At 36.1% G+C, this 19,579-nt stretch overlaps 1 protein-coding gene across 1 annotated transcript; it reads right to left on the bottom strand.

The window, feature by feature from the left end:
• Positions 1–5,333: 5,333 nt before the first annotated feature.
• On the bottom strand, positions 5,334–6,926 carry LOC132188549 (protein NRT1/ PTR FAMILY 5.10-like; the record flags this gene model as incomplete). Its single annotated transcript, XM_059603038.1, has 2 exons — positions 5,334–6,583; positions 6,687–6,926. Coding segments are annotated over 2 exons (813 nt in total), but the record flags the coding sequence as incomplete, so codon positions are not given.
• Between the last annotated feature and the right edge of the window lie 12,653 nt (positions 6,927–19,579).

Here is a 19,579-nt window from a genome sequence, read left to right on the forward strand (position 1 = left end):
CTTGTAGCATCCAAGACTCCACACTTTGTGCAATCCATTTCTTCTTGTTCGCTAGATACTGTGGTGAGTCTTTTGGCATTGTATTTTGTAATTTAATTATGTATATTGTTGTTCCAACATCTATTGGGTACATGGGGGTTTTGATTACATAGATTAAATAGAGTTAACAGTCCTATTTGGTACCTTGACATACCCTATAAATGTTGGAAAGAATAGATTTCTCATGATGTTGTTTATTGTCTCTGGTTGCAGTATATTCATAAATCGGTAGTGCAAGTGTTTGAAATTAAACTAACCCCAGAGATCATGATTCATGATCAAAAAGGAAAGTCATGGTCGGCGAAAATCAATTTCAAGGAAGATGGCTGAATGAGCATTGGTTCTGGGTGGCATGGTTTTGTGAGGAGCAATGTAAAAACAAGCAACCAATGTGTGTTTGAGTTTGTCCTTCAGAGTAGAAATAGATGCAATGAAATACATGTACATGTTCGTCGTAGAAATGCAAGGATGGAGAAGCCCTCAAGAAGGGGTGGAACTAGGATTTATGATTGGGGATTTTTTTTTTTTATTTTTTGGGAGATGTACAAACTTATATAAACACAAAAGCACATAAAATACATATAATCTCTTTATATATGTTTGTGCGTGTTTATATAAAATAAAAGCATAGAAGTTTTACATTTAAACTCATGGCATCATAAACACGCAATAGTATAAACAACTAACTAAACACGGTCTATAGGGTTCAAGAAAAAATGGTACTTTTGAGCGTGGACTATTTTTCCTAACAATTCCCTGAAGCCCCAAATAACAACAATGTTAAGAGTCGAGCCAAACAATGGTAACTGATTGTTGGTTAGAAGCTACTCAAAGAACCCAAACCATTTAACTTTTCCTTTCACATATTCAATTAGAGTCCCACACCAAATTTAGCTTTTGGTTAGAAGCAAACTAGAATATGGAGGGAAACTAAGTGAATAGGGTATTTTAGGTTATGTTGAAAGAGGAGGCAAATCTAAAAATAATAATAATAATAATTAAAAGGGGACACAATTTTTTTTTTGTTTTTTTAGGGGGGGGGAGGGGGATCAAAAATAAAAATGAAAAAGATTTATAATGGGACACAAATATTATTTTGGGAGGACAAAAATATCATTTTGGATGGACAAATTTATAAAATTGGTATACTTTAAGCAAATTTGTAAACATTTCGAGGAGACATTCGTCCCCCCACCCTAGGTTGTAGGTCTACCCCTGCCCTCAAGCCATTGACATTGGTACATGTGTGTTAATGTTTAAACATTTGGTTTGATTTGTTGTTCCACTAAATGACAGTACAATTAAGCTTATTTATTTGGACCAATGAGGTCATGGGAATTGTTGTTCATGCTATCTTAGGGATTGATTGCATTTTGAATGTTGTGTATATTTGTTAAAGGAAGAACAATGAAGAACTTGCAATTCCTTGATATTATTTTAAGTTATCTTTATGGAGTACTAGCATGCAATTAGTCACAACATGAATTCTCTTGATTCTTAATACATATAACTCTTGATTCTTATGCCCATTTTTTTAACCTATAAAAAGAAAAGTAGATGAAAATATGTTTAAATCTTGAAATTAAATTATAATGAAGAATCTCGCGCATAGCCCAAGTTATGAGCTAGTACTAATAAAATTAAGATACCATAAATGTAGTGAATCCTTAGTGAAAGTAGTTACCTGAATTTTAGATTTTGATATGACATTCTAAATTATGGAATTTGTGTCATTTCTTTATATTCAATTACTTGGAAAATGTTACCTCTTAAAATACAAAATACTTTTTTTCTTGATATAAATACGTTTTCTTTACTTGTTATAGAAATATTTTGACAAAATAGGCTACCTTGTTGTTTTTTATATTCTTAATTATTTATTTATTTTACAAGTAAGGCCATGCATTTATTTGAGTTTTTTTGTTTTTGTTTTTTGTTTCCAGATTAGCAAGGTACTCCATAGAGAATATTTTCTAAAATATAAACCTTACCATAAAACACTTCTAAAATAGTGTTCACCTTCATCCTATGAGTAATGCTGTAAATTATATTTTTATCACACATCTATTATATAATGTTAACGTAGTAGTCATGACCAAGTTACAAGCCCATGAATAAGTTATTGTTTAACTAAAAATTTTAAGAATTGGTTGAGACAATTACTCTAGTATTGTGGGATACAAATGTGGTGTATAACATTACTCTTATCTCATATCAAGAGGGATGACTAATTAAAATAAGCTATATGCATGGTGAATTAGTAGAATATCGATATTCTGGAAATGAACAGTTAAAAAATATAAATATAAATAGAAAAACTTAGTTAGACGTTACACGTTCAATTATAAAATAAAAAACACTTTTTATTTTATGAAGTAAACTTCAAATTGAAAAGAAAAACATTCTTTATGTGTGGTGGGTTAGTGAAGATGGATCATTGGACTGTTTAAATGATGATTTAACCGGATGTGCGGTAGTATAAGAACTTCCATATTGTCTAAGAGCCTATTTGAGATTACATTATATAGTTTAAAAAATATTTTTAATACCTAAAAAGCTGTGCCAAACAAAAGCTGTCTTGTTTGGTACAAAATTTCAAAAACACTTCTTTAACTTTGTTTACTCTAAAAATGAAAAAAACGCACAGCTTAAAAATGAAGCATTTGCTAAGAAACATGTTTTGACTTAAAAGCTCTACTTTTCAAACTCAATCCCAAACATGATCTAAGAGTACTAGCAACAAACACATTATAACCCATTCTCTTTCTTATATATAGAGAAAATTTCAATAAAATCACAAAAAGTCACGTGCAACATCCATAAACATTGGGAATGTTATAGTGCTACCCAATGTGTAGGGAACCAAAAGAGCTTCCCCATATATTATTTTAATATAAATATTTTTCTTTCCTCTCTCATCTTTTTGCTTTTTTATTGGGGATTATGTTGGGATTTTGTAAAAAATTGGAGGGTAGGTGAGGAAATTTTATTTTGTAAAGAAATAATATTTTAATAGTACAAGGAGAAAGGTAAATGAAGGTATTCTGAAGTATATTTAAATAGGGATGCAAAAAGTAGTTTTGTTCCCTATATTTAAGAAAAATCAAAAGGAAGCTACTGCTAGTGCTTTAAATGAGTATTGTAAACTAGAACAAATATCACTGCCAACAGCTATTTCCTTTCAAATAAAAAAGATACACTTCTTGAAAAAGTAATATAAAATTTAAATGCACTTTTAATTAAAATCATCTTCCATTAGATCTATCATATATACATAAGCGCATTCCTAACCGTTTTCTCTACATCCTATGCGAATATTGTTTAGGATTCATCCTACATGGATATTGTTTTTTTTTTTTTTTTTTTAAATGAAAAAAAAAACTTCGGGAAAATTACACTTTACCCCCCTCCCCAAAGTTTGGGGCAATTTTCAATTCGACCACCAATGTTTCAATTTTTGCAATGCACACCCCCAATTTTGCAAATTTTTTTCAATTTGACCAATTTCATCCAAAAATTCCCATATTGCCCCTAATTTTTTTTACTTTTTTATTTTGTATATATAAAAAAAAAATAAAAATTGGGGGTTGCAAAAATGGCCAGATGGCCAAAGGGTGGCTACGACCACCCCGAATATTTTTTTTTTAATTTTTTTTTTTTTTATAAAAATAAAAAAATAAATTAGAGAGAGAGGCAATATGAGAATTTTGGATGAAATTGGTTGAATTGAAAAAAATTTGCAAGTTTGGGAGGGTGCATTGCAAAAATTGAAACATTGATGGTCGAATTGAAAATCGCCCCAAACTTTGGGGGGGTAAAGTGTACTTTTCCCAAAAACTTTACCTTATTGGTCCCTCATTTTTTTTTTAAAAAAATAAAACAATATACATGTAGGATGAGGAGAACATCAACAAAAACCGTAGCATTACTCTATGAAAAATGTCAAAAAAACCACCCACAACAGAAACTTTATCGGTTATCTAAGCATTAGAAATGCTACGGCTCTACCCAATGTCTATTGTTAAATGAGCTTGAGTATTTATTATTTTAATACAAATTATTTATTTTTCATCTCTCATCTCTTTACCTTTGATTAGAAATTGTATCAACATTTTGTTAAAAAGGTATGGATAACATTTTGTAAATAAATAATATCTAATTGAAATACGAAAAGATAAAAAAATACAATTGTATAATATATTTGGATACGGGTAAAGATTAATTTTTGTATGGATCATATCAGCGTGTGTCCCATTCTTTAAGCTATAATGTGCTACGATTGGATAAAAAAACTATTGGACATGCAGCAAGAAGCATCGGCTCCATCTAGTCGCGAGTACTCTATGTGTGTTTTCACCTATTACTCTAGATTTTTTTTTTTTTTTTGGGTCATTCCTATGAGTAATGCTATAAGGAGGATTAGAATCCTCCCAAATATGACGTGTCGGTTAAAATCACTAATAGATCAAAATTCAATAATGATGATTACAAATTTAATAATAATTTTAAAAGACATGTTACATTTGAGAGGACTCTAATCTTCCTTATAACATTACTCAATTCCTATAGGCTATAGAGCATGTGAACATGGGAGACTTACCGAAAAAAATGGTTAAAGCCATATTCTGATCTTTGCATTAGGTTCCGTTTGATTAGGTGAAAAATGGTATTTGAAAAATGTTTTTTTTTTTTTTGTAAATATATATATATATTTTTTTTGTATTTGGTACGATGGAAAATAATAATGACATTGAAAACATTTTGTTTGACTAGAAAAATTTCTTCAATTTTCGTCAAATTTTCCTTTTTTAAATCATAAACTATTTTTCGAATTTGAGCTTCTCATTCTCAAATTGTCAAAGTTTGTTGGACAATTGCCAAATCAACGTTTGACCTTCATCGGAGGACGTCGATTCTCTTAAAGTTTAATAAATCTTAATTTAAATTTTAATGTAACCAAGTTTTGATTTTTTGCAATTTCACCCCACTCGTTAGGATTTAAGGTTAAATTAAATGGTTAAAGAATAAAATAATTCTTATACCTATAAATTTTATAATAAAATTATTCTTAATTTACAATTGTATTTTTTTAAAATAAAAATATTTTAAATTTTTCTCGCCACACCCAGCTAGATAGTAAGTTGCACTTTAATACATCCAAGTCCCAACAGCCATATGGCATTTTTTTTTTTTTTTTTTTGAGCGAATACAACAAAAGGGAAGGGTTATATAATGGGATCCTTCCCTCTATTGATCCTAATAGAAGACATGATGGGAGAGGAATTGAGAATGCTTCCAAACACAAGGTTGGTAGCGGCCCACTTAGCGAGATGGTGCGCACGAAAGTTTGCACTGCGAGAAATTTTAGAAGCATTCCAAACTTGGAAATGTTGAAACTTCAATAGAATGTCTGAGATGATGGGAGATAAGGTCCAATCTGAAAAGAGGGAGAGCTGGTTGATTGCCAAAATAGTTACCAATGAATCACCTTCAAGCAACACCTCAGAACAGTCAAAAAAGATGGCAAGATTTACACCCATGAGAGTAGCTGTAGCTTCCTCTTTGTTCACATCAATGGAGTGCAATTTCTTAGTGAAAGCCATCAGAATATTGCCCTTGTCATTGCTCAAAACTACCGCAGAAACAGAGAAGGAGTTTTTTATAGCCACATCAAAATTGATCTTCAAAGAGCCCGGAGGAGGGGGCTACCAAATGGAGAGACCAAAAGGAGGGGACTTCCAGGCTGTAAGGTGAGTCCGGACCACATTAGCAATAGTCTTCAAAGTATTGGAGATCATTGGAACTGTGTTATTGTGAAAAAGTTGATTACGGGCAAACCAAATCTGATCAAGGACAATAACAACAGTTAGGTGGTGTTTGGCAAAACGCATGGCTCAGCCTAGATACTGTTTAAGTCCTTCTCCTAATGTGAAATTACACTATTACCCTTTATTTCTTTTTTCCTTTTTGTTTATCGTTGTCGTTGAATCGTTCTCTTGAATTGTTCGAAGCTATGGTGCGGGAGGGCTCTACCAACTTCCTCTTCAGTAGCTACAGTCGAAGGTTTGGTCCGCCAGTTTCCCAGTGCAGCAACAAACACACGACCAATTCTCACAAATGGGCTTTTCCCCTTCCCTTTGACACTATACCGATATGTCCCAGTACCAAGCAAAAAGACACCCAAAGCAAAGACAATCACAATACAGGGGATTCCAAATCCTAGACCCCAGATAAGGTTTTCTTGTATATAGCTCATCATCATTATTGTTACTGTGCCGCCCGCAACAACACCAAAGTTCCACCAATTGAAGAATGAGCTTTTGCATCTGCACTCGTCTGGATCTTGCCCATCAAACTGATCCGCCCCAAAAGCCTTAACACAAGGCTTGTGTCCGCCCTGCCCAACAGCAACTATATACAGAGATACAAAGAATAGGATTTCTTGGACCTGATTTGAAGAACCCAGTACGATTTTGGTGTCTAAGTAGTCAGAAGAAGTGCTTAGAGACGGAAGCATAGCCGACAGAGTCAACAAGAATAGTCCCTGTTTTTCAATTCAAAGATAGATTAGCAGAGGAATTTTCAATTTTTCTGTGTAGCAGCAACGTGAGAGAGAGAGAGAGAGAGAGAGAGAGAGAGAGGTGAACCAGAATGTAGATAAGAGAAGCAATGACAATAGTGCGGTAGCGGCCCAGAAAAGAATTGGCCACGAATGCACCCAAAAGCGGAAGCAACGACGCTGTTTCGGACCACACGTTCACGTTCTCGCCGTGGCTGTGGACTGTCCCAGCGACCCAGGGGCTAGCGCAGGGGGGGGGCGCGGCCCAGAAGGGAATTGGCCACGAATGCACCCAAAAGCGGAAGCAACGACGCCGTTTCGGACCACACGTTCATGTTCTCGGCGGCCGTGGCTGTGGACTGTCCCAGCGGCCCAGGGGCTAGCGCAGGGGCTGGGCGGGTGGGAGAAAATCTGTGTTTAGGCAGGGGGAACGCGTGTGTGGGGAGGGGTTGGGGAGACGCTGAGCAAAAATTTCAGAAAGAGGGACAATATGGTCAAAAATATAATAAATGTTGAGGAAAAGATTGGTCAATGGGTCATACACTAAACAGTGTCTAGCCAAAGGCTGTTACCAAACGAAGCCTTAATTGAAATTCAAACACTTCCTTAAAAGGGATGCCAAGAAGAGCATTTGGCCTAAGCAAAATTCTAATCCAAGAAGAAATGGTAATATCAAAGAAAACTGAAGTGTTTAAAGACCATTTTTGGCTCCTCCAAATAATTTTTGCAAAAAGGCACTCCAAAAAAAAGATGATGCAGGGATTCCACTTGATTATGAAAAATAGGACAATTCTAATGATCCGGGTTGGCATGAGCAATAAATCTACCAATTTTACCCCTTACCAAAAGAGAGTTCCAGTAGATTTTCCAAAGGAGAAACTTATGTCTTTGTTGTAGTTTTAAGCTCCATAAAAGGTTCCAGTCCAAAGGTTCAAGAGGAGGATCTCTGTATGTTTAGGATTGAATGAGAAGTTCATGGGCATATTTTGTTGTATTTTATTTCACTTTTGGGTGGGCTGCATAATCATTTTAATATTTGGGTCCATAATGAGCTGGACCAATTCTATAAGCACTTGAGGAAGCCATGTACTCTCATCCTACATATATAATGAAATTAGCCCATTAGACTTCATTAGGTCATCAGAGCAATTAGGGTTGAGAGACTAGTGCCCTCTACACATACAACCCAATAGGCCAAAGGTAAGAAGATGGCAGATTCATCTTCAAGCAAAGAAGGTACGTTTACATTCTTTTTATTATTGTTCACATGTTATGGAATAAGATAGATTTATTTAGTAAAATTATAACAATTGGTATCAGAGCCTTCTGTCTCTTTTCTCCATGGCTGTGATAAATCTCATTGTTCTAGATAATATTATTGTTATTATTATTATTATTTTTGTAAACAATGAGATTTGCGTTAGACTTGTGTTTAAACTGTTTTTCTTTTTGGGGATTATTCTAATAATCGTATGGGCCATTAGACCCATCCCTAAAAATTATATTTTTTGTTTATTTTCTTTGGTTGAATGAAAATCCAGCCACTGCAACCTTTAAAAAAAAAAAAAAAACCCTTTGTGGATTCTTGGCGGAGGCGCACATGGACATGCCGGCATTGTTAATTTTTTTTTTTTTCTACAGAAAATGTCTTGAAAAGAGGCGCATAGTGGGTACTGGGCCACTGTTAGGCATTGTTCATTTTTTTCTAAAGAATATATATATATGTCTTGAAAAGTCATAAAAAAAAAAAAAAAAAAGGGAAGGTTTTGTTATTATTCTTGACCTTTTATGTGTGTTGTGCTAATATCCAAAGGGAGATGTGCATGTTATTTTATATATGTTATTTATAATATTTGTGTTTTGAAAGTTGAATTTTATGTTCAATTTTTTTTTTAGTGCAATATGGATAATATTGCTATGAATCAAACCCAATGATTTTGATTAGTTGCGTATCCATCTCTCATGGGACTAATTATGATTAATTATTGAGTTTTCTTTTTATTAAACTTCCAGTACAATTTGGATAATCATTAAAACAAATGATTTTAATTGATTATATACTCACCTATCGTGAGACTAATCATGATAAATTATTGGGGGTATTATTGAAAATTATCCGAAAAAAAAGAAGAAAGGAAATTGAGTTTGTTATGTTTTTTTGAAATCATTGCCTTACTAAGGTCCATACGGATAATTGATTTGCCCTATCGGTAAATCATTAATTTGGTAGGATGCTTAGGACGATGAAGAAATTGTTAAATACTCTGCACTTAATGACCTAGTCTTATCCTTTCGATAGCATGTCATTTTAAGTAATTGTATTTAATTATTTTGCTTTATCATGTGTATGAGTTCATTGTATATGGAAAACTCTAGCATAAAATTTGAGATTAACTATATGTGTAAGAGTCTATTGTGCATTAAGACTCTAGCATGAAAAATTGTGATGACCTTATGAGTGCATGGTTTTTGTTTTCCTTTTACATGCATAATAAATCTTGTTGTGATGTCCTCAGCTTTGGGCAATTCTGGTCTGTCTCTCCAATTATCTGCCATCAAAACACTGACGGGGACTAATTATGAAGATTGGTATGAGTCTCTTACTATCAATTTAGCAATCATGAATCTTGATTTGGCTTTGAGGGTTGAAGCACCTGCTAAACTTACTGAGGAAAGTTCTGCCGAAGAGAAAAACTACTATGAGCGTTGGGAGCATTCCAACCGGACTTGTCTTATGATCATGAAGTACACTATTGACAAGTCTATTAGGCGGAGTATTACTCATACTAATAGTGCCAAAGATTTTCTAGTTGCAGTTGGGAAGAAGTTCATTAAGTTTGACAAAGCGGAAAAGGGAACTTTCATGAAGTTGCTTACTACCACAACTTATGATGGTGTTAGTGGAGTCCGTGACCATATTATGAAGCTCACCCATTTTTTTAACAAGCTAAGGGAAATGAAAGTTGAGTTAGCAAATAGTTTTCTTGTGTGGCAAGTGCTTGAGTCCTTGCCATCCCAATTTGACGCCCTCAAGACCACCTACAATGCTCAAAGAGATGAATGGAGCTTGAATGAAATGACTGCTATAGTCACTCAAGAAGAAGAGGTGATAAAAAAGGGAAAGTCTCTTGCTGTTTTTATGATGACACAAAACAATGGAAACTTCAAGAAGAATTTTCATAAGGGCAACAACAGTGGGAACAAGCCATATAAATTAAAGAAATTCAATAAGTTTTCCCAACAAGCTGGTGTGCGCACCTCCCTAGAACCTAAGAAAGAAGGGTTCAAAGGAAAGTGCAACTTTTGTCATGCATTTGGGCACAAGAAGACAAGTTGCAATAAATATACAGCTTGGTTAGAGAAGAAAGGTACACCCTTTACTTTAGTGTGTTTTGAGTCTAATATGGTTGATGTGCCCTCTGACACTTGGTGGTTAGATACTGGTGCAAATATTCATGTTACAAATTCCTTACAGGAATTACAAAGCTCCAGAAGGCCGAGTGATGGGGAGTTGATGGTGAACATGGGAAATGGTGTGAAGGTCAAAGTTGAATACATTGGCACTGCAAAACTTCATTTAGCCTCTGGGCATTTTTTGGATTTAAAAGGAACCGCTTTTGTACCTTCTATTAGGAGGAATCTTATCACTATTTCTCTTTTGGACAAATGCGGATATACTTTTGAGATTGGAAATGGAATGGTTACTATTTATTATGATTCTATTATGGTTGGTTCTGGTATATTGTGTGATGGTTTATACAGGATTGACTTGATGCATTCTTTATCTTATTCTTCTCTTAATACTCCTATTGTGAGTGCTGTAGTTGGTTCCAAGCGTAGTAGGGCTAGTGAAATATCCTCTATGTTATGGCACAGACGATTGGGTCACATCTCTAGACGAAGAATGGAAAAGTTGATTAAAGATGGTATTCTTGCTAATCTAGATTTTTCTGATTTTGATACTTGTGTTGATTGTGTTAAAGGGAAGCTTACTGCTAAAATTAGGAGACAAAAGGATGGAAGAAGTGAAAATGTCTTAGAATTGATACATACTGATATATGTGGTCCCATTACTCCTTCTGCTTTGGGAAATTATAGGTACTTCATAACCTTTATTGATGATTATTCACGTTATGGTTACATTGAGCTCATTCGTGAAAAGTCGAATCCTTTAGAAGCCTTTAAAAATTTTAAGGCTATGGTTGAGCTCCAGCGTAACAAGAATATTAAAGCTATAAGATCAGATAGAGGCGGTGAGTATTATGGGAGATATGATGAAACTGGGCAAAATGCATGGCCTTTTGTAAGGTTTCTTGAAGTATGCGGGATTGAAGCGCAGTATACAATGCATGGAACTCCTCAGCAAAATGGGGTTGCAGAAAGGAGAAACCGTACTTTGATGGACATGGTGCGATGTATGCTTAGTTACTCATGCCTACCAGAGTTTTTATGGGGAGAGGCCTTGAAAACTGCAACATACATTCTGAATCAGGTACCCAGCAAGTCAGTTTCTAAAACTCCTTATGAGTTGTGGTATGGGAAAAGGCCTAGTTTACGCCATTTTCATGTTTGGGGTTGTAGGGCAGAAGTGAGACTTCATAATCCACATTTAAAGAAACTTGATCCTAAGACTATTTCTGGATATTTTGTAGGTTATTGTGTCGGCTCAAGAGGTTCTAGATTTTATTGCCCTTCTCATGTGACTAGAATCATTGAGTCAGATCGTGCCATTTATTTTGAGGATGATATTCAGAGTGGGATTTCCATACCTCGTGAGATCTCATTTAGGGAGGAGCGTGTTGTTGTCCCAGTGCATCTTATTTCACCATCGGTGTATGTACCTCCACCTGTAAAGCAATCTCCTGTTATTGCTCAAGAAAATGTTATCAACACTGAACCAAATGTTGATAAGGGCACGGAAAATGATGTTCGTCTAAGGAGATCCCAAAGGATGCGTAGGCCTGCAGTTTTTGATGATTATGTAGTTTATTTGCAGGAGCATGAGTTCAGTGTTGGATTGTCTATTGATCCAACTACTTTCCAAGAGGCTATTGATGGTCCACAGTCTTCACATTGGATAGAGGCTATGCATGATGAGATGGAGTTCATGCGTCAAAATGATGTTTGGGATTTGGTTGAATTACCAAGTGGTTGCAGACCAATTGGTTGCAGATGGGTTTTCAAAACTAAACATGATTCCAAAGGCCAAGTAGAGAGGTACAGGGCTAGACTTGTGGCAAAGGGTTTTAAACAAAGAGAGGGGATTGACTATAAAGACACTTTTTCACCTGTTTCTACCAAGGACTCCTTTCAGATAATCATGGCATTAGTAGCTCATTTCGACTGGAGCTACATCAAATGGATGTTAAAATAGCTTTTCTCAATGGCCATTTATCTGAAGATGTGTATATGGAGCAACCAGACGGTTTTCAGGTGAATGGAAAGAAGCATATGGTGTGCAAGCTTAAAAGGTCTATTTATGGTCTTAAGCAAGCTTCAAGGCAGTGGTACTTGAAATTTGATGAAATTGTCACCTCTTACAATTTTAAGGAAAATGTTGTTGATCAATGCATATATTTGAGGATCAGTGGGAGCAAATACATTTTTCTTGTGCTCTATGTGGATGACATATTACTTGCAACAAATGACAATGGGCTCTTGCTTGAAACTAAACATATGTTGTCCTCTCATTTTGATATGAAGGACCTTGGTGAGGCCTCTTATGTTTTGGGTATACAAATTCTCCGTGATAGAACTAAAGGTGTTATTGGATTGTCTCAGAAAACCTACATTGATCGAGTATTAAATAGGTTTCATATGCAATCTTGCTCTCCTGGAAAGACACCAATTGTGAAGGGTGATACATTTTCTAAGTGTCAATGTCCTCAGAATGATAATGAAAGAACTCAGATGCAATCCATTCCATATGCATCAGTTGTGGGTAGTCTGATGTATGCTCAAGTATGTACACGACCTGATATTGCTTATGCTGTAAGTGTGCTTGGGAGATACTTGAATGATCCAGGTTTCAGTCACTGGACAGCTGCTAAGAAAGTACTAAGATACTTACAGGGCACTAAAAATTTTATGCTGACATATCAGCGATCCAACATTCTTGATGTAGTTGGATATTCAGATGCCGATTTTGCAGGTTGTTCAGATGATAGGAAATCCACTTCTGGATATGTTTTTATTATGGCAGGGGGAGCTGTTTCATGGAAAAGTGTCAAACAAACACTTACAGCTTCATCAACTATGGAGGCAGAATACATAACTTGTTACCAGGCTACATGTCAGGCTATATGGCTACGAAATTTTATCTCAGGGCTGGTTGTTGTGGATTCCATTAAGAAGCCACTGAAGATATTTTGTGATAATTCTGCAGCAGTTTCTTTCTCTCAAAACACTAGAAGCTCTTCGCAATCCAAGCATATTGATATAAAATACTTGTTTGTTAGAGAGAAAGTAGCTGAGTCTCACATTTGTGTTGTGCATATTCCCACAGAACATATGTTAGCGGATCCACTAACTAAGGGGTTAGCTCCTATAGTGTTTCAGGGGCATGTGACTCATATGGGGTTGTTGGAGTCTTCTGTTCTATTGAGTTAATGGGAGTTGTATGTTTGTGTGTATCGTGAGTCTTTTGTGTTGCCATGTACTGTTTTGCGATATTGATCATGACATTATTTGTGTTATGATACGAGACATTGTGTGTTAGTCTCAGTGGGCTTCAAATAAATATGGAGTGATCACTATTTGTGCTATTTGTGTTATTTGTGTGTAATACTTGCATTCTATTTTCTAGATCACGTGATTGTAAATACTTGTTATATGTTATACATCCTATCGATGTATTCTTAACTTGTAGTTGCAAACACATTCGGATCAGATTGTGTTTTTGGAATGCTTATTTGTGTTTACTTGGTAATTAAATAACTAATGCAGTCCAAGTGGGAGATTGTTGTATTTTATTTCACTTTTGGGTGGGCTGCATAGTCATTTTAATATTTGGGTCCATAATGGGCTGGACCAATTTTATAAGCACTTGAGGAAGCTATGTACTCTCACCCTACATATATAATGAAATTAGCCCATTAGACTTCATTAGGTCATCAGAGCAATTAGGGTTGAGAGACTAGTGCCCTCTACACACACAACCCAACAGGCCAAAGGGAAGAAGATGGCAGATTCATCTTCAAGCAAAGAAGGTACGTTTACATTCTTTTTATTATTGTTCACATGTTATGGAGTAAGATAGATTTATTTAGTAAAATTCTAACATATTTGACTGAGAAATTTGCGGAAGGAGAAGGGCTCCAAACTAACCTGTCATTTCTGGGGTTGAGAGGGATATGTATATTGAGGATTTGGGAGGTTGAATGAGCATAAAAAATGTTGTGAATGAGAGAAGCATTCCAAGGGCTGGTGTTCCCATCAATAAGGTCAGAGACACTAAGATTAGGTTGGGAGGAGATGGAAGGGTTGGGAAAGGGTTTGTAACCTGATATGGATGGAATCCATGGAGAAGACCAAATGTTAAAGCCAATGCCCTTAGATACTACGCAACAAGCACCTTTTTCAATTACAAGCCTATTCTTAAGGATACCTTTCCAAAGGTAAGATGCATTATTTTTAATGGGAGCCTCTATAAAATTATCAATGCTCAAGTATTTTGCCTTAAGAGCTCGGACCTACAAAATGTTTTGATTAGAATGGATTTGCCAACCCAATTTGGAGAGGAGAACCCTATTATGAAATTTCATAGTTTTAATACCAAGACCCCCCACAGATTTCGGGATGCAAATACTTTTCCATGACAAAAGAGTGAGATTTTTTTTTTTTTCTTTTCTTTTTCTTTTCTTTTCTTGGGGAAAACCCCACCAAAATGTTCTCAGCATAGAGTCTAAGTCAAGGCAAGAAATAAGGACATAGTATAAGTAGGAATCGCATTTGCCACAGTTTTGATCAAAGTTGTTCTACTCGTTTGGGAGAGTAACTTTGATTTCCAACCAGAAATACGGGAAGAGATTTTGGACTTTAGATCTTCAAAAGCTATAATTTTTTTTTTTTCCGGTGTTAAAAAAAAAAGGAATGCCAAGATATCTAGATTTGGTGGTCCTTTGGCAAAGGTGAAGTAAGGAACAAATGGAAGCTTGAAGAGAGGGGTGGGTATTATTGTTGAAAAAAATTACAGATTTATCAAAATTTACCTTTTGCCCAAACCTAGAAGAGTATGAATCAAGACAACTTTTGATGGAAGAAGCTTCCAAATTTTTGGCTTTTGAGAAGATCATGAGATCGTCCGCAAAAAGGAGATGGAAAATGGGAGGATTGAGCCTCGAAAGTTTGATACCATGAATTAGACCCTGGTTTTCTTCTCTAAGGATGAGCCTAGAGAGAATTTCCGACCCCATGATAAAAAGGAAAGATGATAAAGGATCACCTTGCCTTAATCCACGGGTGGAATAAAATTTTCCAAAAGAGGATCATCCAACAAAATAGAAAAAGAAGCTATGGATAGACATTGATGGATCCAATGTATCCAAATAGCATTAAAACCCAGCAGTTTCAAAATTTTGATTAGAAAATGCCATTCCATAAAATCAAATGTCTTTTCCATAACGAGTTTTAAGGCCATAAATCTTCCATTGCGTTTTTTATTTTTTAAAGAGTGAAAAATTTCATGGGCCATCACATTGTTATCCTGAATAAACCGACCTTTGATGAAAGCAAATTAGGCCGGAAACAAACTTATGGACCAGGGTTTTGAAACGGTTGGCCAAAATTTTTGATATGATTTTGTAATTGAAATTTGTGAGGCTAATGGGGTGGAATTGATTGACCCTAGAAGGATTGTCAATTTTGGGGATGAGAGCAATATTAGTGTGATTAATCTCTTTTAAGAGGAAGCCACCTCGAAAAAAAGATTGAACAAAAGTAATCACACTAACCTTGACAATTGGCCAATGGGTTTTATAAAATAAACATGTCGTGCCATCAGGACCCGAGGCTTTATTAGGACCAAGTTGGGAAATGGCCTCATATAGTTCTCTTTCCTCAGGAATTTTGCAGATCATGAGATTATCAAAATCAGTAATAACAGGGGAAACTAACTCATCTAAATCAACATCTAAAATGGGGTTTGTGGAAGTAAAATTGAAGCTGAAGTAATCAAACAAAATAACTGCCAATCTCTACATTATATTTTAGAATATTGCCTTCAGCATTTTTAAGAAAAGAGACAGAGTTGTACCTCATACGGTTAACAGTTGAAGCATGGAAGAAATTTGTGTTTAAATCACGGCAACAGAGCCATTGTTCTCTAGATTTTTGTTTCCACAAAATTTCTTCTCTAGCAAGGTGTTCTTGAAGATTATCTTGTAACTCCAATTCCTTTGCAGAATTTGCAGCTGAGTTAGGAGCCTATTGAATTTTATCCAAGTCAGAGAGGATATTGGTAATTCTGGATTGAATCTTCCTAAAATGAGTATGATTCCATTGATTGAGGGCTCTCTTGGTATTCTTCCATTTTTGACAGAGAGTGAACACAAATGATCAATCTTCAAAAGATATCCACGCATTAGCAACCACAATGTGACTGGAAAGGTCACAAACCCAAAAAGCTTCAAATCGAAAGGGTTTGGGGGAGTGAAAATAGTTGCTGCCCGTGGATAATAAGATTGGGTTATGATTAGAAGCTGCAGCTGGAAGATGCTTGATGAAAGCATTAGGAAAGATATGAACCCAATCTTGGTTTGTCAGACCCCTATCTAGATGTTCTTTGATGTTAGCTTTCCCATGTCTCCGGTTATCCCAGGTAAAAGGATTGCCGTTGAAGCCGAGATCAACTAAACCATTATGATTCACAAAATAGACAAATTTATTATGAGAAGTGGAACCAAAATCTCCTCCTCCTCTTTTTTTCCCCAGGGTTCAAAATAGAGTTAAAATCACCAACAATCAGCCAAGGACCAACAAAAGAGTTACCAACAGAAGTAAGATTGTCCCAATAGGTTGCATGATTATACCAAGAATGGGGACCATTTGTGCAGGTCAAAAGCCACGGACAAAAAGAAGGATCTGAATACACCAAACAAGATATGTGGTACCTATCCAGACGAATAGGTTCTATATTAACTCCTTGTTTCCAAGCTAAACGGCCATATGGCAATTGACAACCCATTTTACCTTCCTATTTATTCGGCCAACCTTCTTTTGACTTTTTTCTTGTATTTCAATATAAGACTATAGCCTATAGGATAAGGGCATACTAATTATACAAATACAATTTGTGGTCACACTCGGCTCATTTATTATAATACCGAGTTTGAACTTATTCGTGAGTGTTGTGATGTTTTCAACCCAACCCTAGTAGCTCAACATCAAAATACCACCATTAACATCCGTCTTTCCCCCTCCCCTCTCTGCTAGGGTTTCATCTCTAGCAGAGAGCGTTGTCGAAGTGTTCTACCCCTCCGACCCTCCTCCCCTCTCCCTCTTTTGCCTTCCCCCTCCCCTCTCATCGCCCTTTTTCTCTTAGCGGGCTAGCGTATTTACCTGATGCCCCTAACGCTTTGAGTGATTTTTTCTTTCCCTTCCTCTTTGCCTCTTCCCCCTCCTTTGATCCCATTTTTTTCCTCTAGGTTTTTGGATTGGCCATTCTTTGCCCGATCTATTACCCTTGCCAAACCCACGTCGTCGCTCACCCCTCCGCCTATCCTCTTCGGCTCCGTCCGAGTTCTTCGTGTTCCAGCCATTTCCCCCTGGCAACCTTCCTCCTCGACGTGGTTTCTGTTATGGATTTCTTGTTTCTTTGTTTTATTTTCTTGTATTCTCTCATTTTCTTTTTTCTTTTGGCTAGAGTTTGTGTTTGTTTCTTTTTGTTGTTGCTTTTGTTGTTTCTGCTTGTTTAGGTACTCTTTGTGGGTGATGCTCATGGGGTTTCACTCAAACTTCCCCCTCCGTTTGAGTGAGCCGTCGATCTCCTCCGCGTTTGCTCTGCCGCTCACCGTCCTCTACTGGGCATTTTTCTCGCGCCCCCCAACGCCCCCTTCCGTTTTCGGTTTCCGGCGAGTGCACGATCGGCTCTTCTTTCCGACTGCTGCTATCCTCTTAGTGTTCTTTTTTTTTTGTTGGTTATTTCCCTATAATTTTGTCTGGCTTTTTTTTTTTTTTGTTCTTTCTGTATTGTTTTGTTTCCCTATATCGGTTTTGTTTTTGCTTGTAATAATGTTTGGTCCTCTCTATCGATCTGCCCACCTGATGCCCTTCGGGGTAGTTGTTTTGGTCCAGATCTTTGGGTTGTGGATGTGAATGTTATCTTGGCTTTCAGGTCGAGGAGGATGAGTTTTGGTTTGAGGTTCTCTGCCCTCAATGCCGAGGAACAAGAGCTACCTATGCATTGGTTTAAGTCTGTTTGACGCAGATTTGCTATTTAATTTGAAATTTAGTCATAAGTTAGCGAATTTTGTATGAGTCTAGCATGTAATATGTCATCTTTGAGGCTTGTAACCTCGTAGTTTCGGCTATGGTTGCTTCAGAACTTTGATCTGTGTTGTTTGAGCTTTATGCTCGTTTATCAATGAATGAGATTGAACTGTTTTTTTTTTTTTTTTTTTTTTTTTAAATCCAACCCTAGTAAAACTAAATTGTATTCAGTTAAATAAAGCCCCAAATTCATAAGCATTACCATAATTGAAGTCACATTATCTTTGACGCGTGGCAAAATGCACTCGCTTTGCTTGAAATCAGCCTATCTCCATCTTCAATGATTTATGGACACTCCACATTAGCTTAATGGTACAAAAATTATATAAGAATAGAGTTTTTAGACGAGAAAACCTTGAATCCGGATGAGCCTTAATAGGCTACTTTTACAACCCCCAATCATAAATTGACACCTAAGCAAAAACAAAACAAATCCACAAAAATATCATATACCCCCACACACTATATTTGAGCTCATTTTGAGCTTAAAAGAAAGAGGTTCATGGCTGGGTTGCGGGTCATGCCAGACCCGTGGGGTGGGTCACGGCCAGACTCGTGGGTTTGGCCGTAAGTCACCTTCTTTGGTGCCGAAGCCACCTTTTTTTCAGCCTTTAGGGTGATAAAATTCATAAAGGGTTAACTTTTTACCTTTAGGTTTTAGTTTTAAATCTAAAAACGAGTTTTGAGACATTAGAAACGGATTTTAAGGTATTAGAATCGGGTTTTGAAGTAGGTCATGACGGTTTCAAGCGGGTTTTGAGGCAGCCATACCTGTGGGTCACGCCAGACTCACGGCGTGGGTCTGGCTTGATTTGGAGGTGTCAGATAGAGATTGGAGGCTGAAAAATAGCCCTTTTACGAATGGTCCGAACTTAAGGGGCTCTCTTTTTAGATTTACTCATTAGCTTTTGGTAGTACTTTAACTCTAAAGCAAACTATTTTCTTTTTGGATATATATTTTTTTAAAACCTGGGATAAGCCCATCAAGCCCATACAATGTAGTATTTGGGCTGGATTGATTTGGAGCTACTTTCAGTGCCATGGGCTCTAAGCCCATCACAAATCTGTCTCTTAAAATACCCTCCATAGAATACATATTTACTCAAGTTGACTAGAGGCTGGTCAATCTCGGTCTTTCAGACAAATTTACTCATGTGTACGTGCACGCTGACCGCATTCACAACATTTCTTGTTGTTATTTGTTTACTTTAAACGTGCCCAATATTTATTTCATTAATTTTATTTATTACAATTTCATCTCCGGATGGCGTGATTTTTTTAATTAAAAAATTAAACTTCATGTACTAAATACTATAAAACGTCACACTACATAAACATTAGAGAAATTAAAAATATGAGTGATATATAATATTCTTTTATTTATTTGCTTTCAACTTGATATTTTTGACATGTCCACACAAGAAGGGGAGAAAAAATTTGAATTAGTGACCTCCATTTCATAAGGCGTGGTTCTCAACCGATTGAGCTACTCTT

The sequence above is a fragment of the Corylus avellana genome, chromosome ca7 (genome assembly GCF_901000735.1).
Source record: "Corylus avellana chromosome ca7, CavTom2PMs-1.0".
Classification (NCBI taxonomy): Eukaryota; Viridiplantae; Streptophyta; class Magnoliopsida; order Fagales; family Betulaceae; genus Corylus; species Corylus avellana.